At 47.8% G+C, this 6,389-nt stretch overlaps 1 protein-coding gene across 1 annotated transcript in view; it reads right to left on the minus strand.

Annotated features, from left to right (window-relative positions):
* Window positions 1-207: 207 nt before the first annotated feature.
* Window positions 208-6,389, minus strand: part of ZNF589 (zinc finger protein 589) — a 10,388-nt gene continuing 4,206 nt past the window's right edge. The window contains exon 3 of the mRNA XM_026454844.1: window positions 208-4,951. Coding sequence (XP_026310629.1) covers window positions 3,247-4,951 — 1,705 coding nt within the window. The 3' untranslated portion in view covers window positions 208-3,246. The remainder of the gene's footprint in view (window positions 4,952-6,389) is intronic.

The raw sequence follows: 6,389 nt of genomic DNA on the forward strand, positions 1-6,389 counted from the left end.
ACCCTTAGTCAATACAAACTTTGGCCAGAAGATTGAGGGACTGAGACCAAATAGAACAGCAATTATTTTATCATGTTCCTTTGCCTTATGTTTAGTTCTCTTGTTATCTTTCCAACCTTTTAGCATGAGACCTAAGGGGCTGTCAGGTGGTATATCTTTGAGACCTAGGGGACTATCAGGCAGTGTATCTTTGTTGCTAACTTTATCTTTTTTTGCTTGTATTATTTACCATACTGGGTCCTGGCTAGGCTCAATCTCTCATATTAGGAATCTCTTGCCTAGCGGGGGTTTGCTGTGGCTCAACCCCTCATATTAGGGATCTCTTGCCTATTTGGGGTTTCCTTGTGGCTCAACTCCTCATATTAGGGGTCTCTTGCCTGTCCTTCACTGAAAGTTTTGCTAAGGCTCAATTCACCTATCCTTTAGCTCCACCTGCTGGAGGTTCCTTGCACCCTTCTTTCACTGTCCACTCTGGCTGCTTCCCTTGAGGGCATGTTCCAGGTCACTCTTAGCATTGACGGTAGGTCAGTATAAATCCCAGACAGGACCCCTAAAGGGCCACCCTAAGCCATATGAGATGACCATGGAACCGCAGATTGGACTCACTCCGCACAGCAGTAGTGCTTGTTACCATTCATGCACTTTTTCTTTTTTTTTTTTGTATTTTTTAGTAGAGACGGAGTTTCATTGTGTTAACCAGGATGGTCTCGATCTCCTGACCTCGTGATCCGCCCGTCTCGGCCTCCCAAAGTGCTAGGATTACAGGCTTGAGCCACCGCGCCCAGCCTCATGCACTTTCAACCTCCAGAATGCCCCGAACCCCGCAAAACCACTAGAGAAGTATTTTGTCACCCCTGCGATGTTTTCTACCTTGGTCTGTGCATCTACCTGGTCACCGCAGTATTGCAAGTCTTTCTTCCCCACGTTGTTGACAGTCCGTCCAGGTTTATTTGTCACAACAGGTGGGTCTCAATCTCCTGTCCCTAAGGCCACGGCAACAGGGCGGTGGGTTGTGTCTCCCCTGGGTAGGTTGACTGAAGACCCCTTCCCAAAGGAGAATGGGGATCCCGGACGAGCCCCTAGAATTGCTGGATATAAAATGCTCCAGGAATAAATGCTCGGTGCCATGAAGTAAAACCAGCACTCAGGCAAAAGTTTAATTCTCTCAGCAAGGTAATTTACTTCTACAGAAGGGTGCCACCTGTGTCAATTAAGATCACACGAGCACATAGAAAGAGAGACCAGGGGTTTTTTATCCTTAACACAGTCCCTATCTCTGTGTCACTCCCCCATGGGCTGGGGTTGGACCGCACAATCTGAGCTGACCCAATTGGCCACTTGTACATATTTTCCTAAATATAGAAGGGGAGGGGGACATGAGGTATAGAGGTGTAGTGTGTAGTTTCGGAGGAACAATGGGTACAGGTAACCAAGGGAACAGATGTGAGTAGGCTGTTTACGGTAACTAGAGGCAAGGAAGAACAAGAAAGTTGAGTTTGAGAACAAGGATAAGGAAGTTAACAGGCTAAACCCTTTGAAGAGAAATTCAGAAAGACTTATTGCATCTTACAGTCTCTTCCTGTGACTGCCTGGACCTGACAGTCCTCCTGCCGGACCAGACCTGTGCGGTGTCTCTACAATACCTACATGGATTTTAATAGAAAATGAACACTTTTTTCTCCCCCTCATATTTAAAGTAGTTGTTTGATCGTTAATTTTTCCACTTTTGTTTTTCTATGGGAGAAGTAACTTCGAGGTCTTGTGGAATGATGGTGTCCCACCGTTCCCCTGCACAGCAACCCCTACACACACACATACGCACACTTTCTGTGGCTTTTAGCTCAGGCCATGGACACTTCCTGTGGCTTTTAGCTCAGGCCATGGGAAATGGGCATTAGGGTGGTAGGCCAGGCAGTGGGGAGATCCTACATTCCAGGTACCCCTAGCCCTTCCCCTAACCAGGCTAACCTTGGGGATTCCCTGGAGATCAACCACTTCCAGTGAGAGGGAGTGGACAAAAGCCTCTGGATCAGCCATTCCTTCTCTCTCCAAGTCCTTCTTCCTCTCCAGCATCAAAACCAAGCCTAAGTATTTTGAGGTTACACAAACATCTTTCCCCTTCTTTTCTGTGGCAGTCTCTTAGCAAATAAAGGCACTGGGGCCTGAGTGGACAGCTCTCCAAGGTACACTCATTGACACAGGGTGTCAGGTAGGGCCAGCCCCAGGCCAAGGGAGTAAGGTAAACTGTCAGAACCTGGGCCATATGGGCCCTGGGAGTGTGAGGAGAGACAAATGGCTAAAGGCCCTAGCACTATTCCTGGATGTAATTTAGCCACCCGAGCATGGCTAAAACACTGGGTACTGAGATTGGACGATTTAAGAGGAGCTGTGTTTAAAAACTCTTAAACCTGGTATTGGAAGGTCAATGATGTGCCATTGCTAGATCCCTGTCATTGAAGGCCAAGGTGGTGTGGCTATGACGTTTAAGTCCTGAGTCTGAAGAACTTTTAGAGTATGGTTAAAGAATCTTGGACTTGGGACTGGAGGGTTAGGAAGGGGACCTGGTTAAGGAGTCCCTCAGATTGTAGAGTTGGAAACTGAACTCTGAGTAAAATCTAAAGGTGGGGTAGGAGAGGACAGAGCAAAGGCTAGAGATGTAGAAAAAAATAAAGCAGGAGAGTGTCACAGAAGCCAATGGAAGAACACAGTTGCAGGAGGAAGTAGTCAGATGCAAAGACCATTCCTCTAGACCGTCACTTGACAGCTCTGCCCTCAGAAGTTAGATCTCTGCCATCTTCACATCTGCAGGAATGTAAGTGGTCAGAAGGCTGTCCCCAAAGCCCTTAGAACGAGAGTGGGGTGGGTGTACAGTGGATAGATTTGACTCCCAGTATCTCTTAAGGGGCCACTTCCAGCCAACACTTTACTCTCACCCCATGAAGAAGGCTTCTCCCGAGTGTGTCCTCTGACATGTGACAAGGAATGATGTCCACGTACAGCTCTGTCCACATTACCTTACAAACACGGCTTCTCCCTGAGCATTTCTGCTGGTGTGGCTGATGGCTGACTTGCGAAAATCACATCCTCACTCCTTGCACCTCTAAAGCTTTTCCCCAAATGTGTCTTCTGGTGTATGTTGAGCTGTGACTTCCTCCTAAAGCCTCGCCCACACTCCGTGCAAGCATAAGGCTTCTCCCCCGAGTGTATCCTCTGATGTAAGCTGAGAGTGGATTTGTGGCTAAAGTTTCACCCACACTCGATGCACGCGTAAGGCTTCTCTCCTGTGTGTGTCCTCCAGTGTCTGTTGAGGAGTATCTTCCGGCCAAATCCCCGCCCACATTCCCCACACACATAAGGCTTCTCCCCTGAATGTGTCTGCTCATGTGCGAGGAGAGTTGATTTATCACGAAAGCGTCGCCCACACTGGCTGCACACATAAGGTTTCTCCCCGGAGTGTGTAATCCAGTGGTAGTGGAGGGTTGACTGAGCTATAAAGCCTCGCCCACACTCTCCGCAGACATAAGGCTTTTCTCCTGTGTGTGTCCTCTGGTGTCTGATGAGCTGTGATTTCGTGATAAAGCCTTGCCCACACTCCGTGCATGCATAAGGCTTCTCCCCAGAGTGTATCCTCTGATGTACACTAAGAGCGGACTTGAGGCTGAAGTTTCGCCCACACTCAAAGCACGTGTAAGGCTTTTCTCCCGTGTGTGTCCTCCAGTGTCCATTGAGGAATATCCTCCGGCTAAATCCCCACCCACATTCCCCACACACATAAGGCTTCTCCCCTGAGTGTGTTCTCCGATGTGATTTGAGCGTCGACTTCTGGCTAAATCCATGCCCACACTCCTCACACACATGAGGCTTCACCTCTGAATGTGTCCACTGGTGTAGGAGGAGAGTCGATTTAGCACGAAAGCCTCGCCCACACTCTCTGCAAACAAAAGGCTTCTCATCTGAATGTATCCTCTGGTGTGTGTTGAGACATGATCTTCTTACAAAGCCTCGGCCACAGTCCCCGCACACGTAAGGCTTATCCCCCGTGTGAATTCTCTGGTGCTTAATGAGTTCTGACTTTTCACGAAAGCCTCGCCCACACACTGTGCACATAAATGACTTCTCCCTTGTGTGTGTCCTCTGATGTCTGATGAGGTATGGCTTGCAGCTAAAGCCTCGCCCACACTGGCTGCACACATAAGGTTTCTCCCCAGTGTGTGTACTCAGGTGGTTGCGGAGGACTGACTCAACTATAAAGCCTCGCCCACACTCTCCGCAGACATCAGGCTTTTCTCCTGTGTGTGTCCTCTGGTGTATGATGAGCTGTGACTTCCTGCTAAAGCCGCGCCCACACTCCCCGCACACCTGTGACTGCCTTTTGTCTGAAGATTTTTCTGCTGTGACTGCCTTCTGTCTGAACAGGTTTGACTTCTGGTTAAAAGCTAGTGCACACTCTCCAAACCTGACTGCTCCAAACCCTGGGGTTTCTGCCCTCTTGGAAATTCTGTCTACTTCCTCAGAGCTTGCATTCTGGGCTGGACTGAGCTGTATCTCTAATATTCTGTTGCCTCCCTGAGAGCTTATTGGTGGTCTCTGGAATAGGCTAGAGAAACCCACTAAAGTCCCCCTCTCATTTGTACTCCAAAACAAGGGTCTGACGCCTCCTTCCACTCGCTGATCTTCTGCTTCAGCCCCCCTGTGATTTTTATCAGAAGGACATTGTGGCTGTGGCTGATCCTCTGGGCAGGGGTTTCCTGGGTGGAGTTGATTTCCTGCATGGAAACCTGGAATAGGATGATTGTGTAGCTCATCTTGGCTGAGGAATTGCTGACTGCCAAAGGCCAGAGGGCAAGAAGGACAGGTGTGGACTTCTGGCTTTGATTCTGCTGAAGACAGAAAGTTTCCAGTCAGAAAAGTCACAGGAAGGGCTGACTGGGCTCCTGTTTTATGGTAAGACCTGGACCATTAATCATTCTAAATGAGTAAAGTCTTTCTCCCCAAGATGTGCTATGCAGGACCTGTATTTCCATTCAACTTCTTCAAACTTTTGATTTGGAAATCATTTCAAATAGATAGAAAAGCTGCAAGAATATGAATAATACAAAGGGCGGGTACAGTGGATCATGCCTGTTAATCCCAGCACTTTGGGAGGCCAAGGTGGGCGGACTGCCTGAGCTCAGGACTTCAAGACTAGCCTGGGCAACACGGTGAACGCTGTCACAAAAAAAGTTCCTGATGCTTCCCATGATTAGATTCAGATTATACATTGCACTCCATTTTTACCTATTACATATTTTACTTTAATTCAAAAAACCCCACAGCCGAATCTATTCTATATATTATCCCAACAGAGAATCTTCCAAGTAGGTATCTGAGACATCTTCAGCTCTGTAAATATCTACAATTATACTAAAATTATCTTCTACCATAATCACATAATGCCACAAGCATGTTTCCACAGAGAGAGAACAGTCTTTGTGACCTATATGGGAATGCTCTTTGTGACTTTTCCTTTGAGAAGAAAGGATGGATTGAGGTAGGAGTCACTTAGTCTCGACGTCCGCCAATGTAGAATGCAGTACAGAATAGTAGTTGAAGAATGTGCATAGGAAGCCTTCATTTGAGTTTCCCCACTTATCAGTAGATATTTATTAAAGGAAGATTACATGCCAGGTTCTACAGAAGTAAGGATTCGTCAGTGGAGAAGACAGGCACAACTGACTTAAAGGAGGCTGGCTCTTGGTCCTCCAATCCAAGATCCGCTCTTCCCTGTTTTTCACAAGTCAGCAAATACAGCAATGTTACCATTTAGCTGCACTTTCCTAAGAAATATCAAAATTAAGTTGCAACTGTTTCTAACCAGCTGAAGATAACAACCATGAACCTTTTGTAATCCAGGAGGCCAGACCCTTTATCAGCCTAACTGAAGACCCTTGCCTAACTAAGAAATAGGATAATTTTTTATTTTTTTTGAGACGGAGTCTCACTCTGTTGCCAGGCTCGAGTGCAGTGGCACAATCTCAGCTCACTGCAACCTCTGCCTTCCGGGTTCAAGTGATTCTCCCGCCTCAGCCTCCCGAGCAGCTGGGACTGCAGGCGCCCATCACTCCACCCAGCTAATATCCGTATTTTTAGTAGAAACGGGGTTTCACCATGTTGGGCAGGATGGTCTTAATCTCTTGACCTCGTGATCCACCCACCTCACAGCCTCCCAAAGTGCTGGGATTACAGGCGTGAGTCACCGCGCCCGGCCCTTTTTTTTTTTGGAGACAGTTTCACTCTTGTCGCCCAGCCTGGAGTTCAATGGTGGGATCTCCGCTCACTGCAACCTCCACCTCCTGGGTTGGAGCAATTCTCCTGCCTCAGCCTCCTGAGTGGTTGGGATTACAGGCGCA

Source organism: Piliocolobus tephrosceles, chromosome 2 (assembly GCF_002776525.5).
Source record: "Piliocolobus tephrosceles isolate RC106 chromosome 2, ASM277652v3, whole genome shotgun sequence".
Lineage (NCBI taxonomy): Eukaryota > Metazoa > Chordata > Mammalia > Primates > Cercopithecidae > Piliocolobus > Piliocolobus tephrosceles.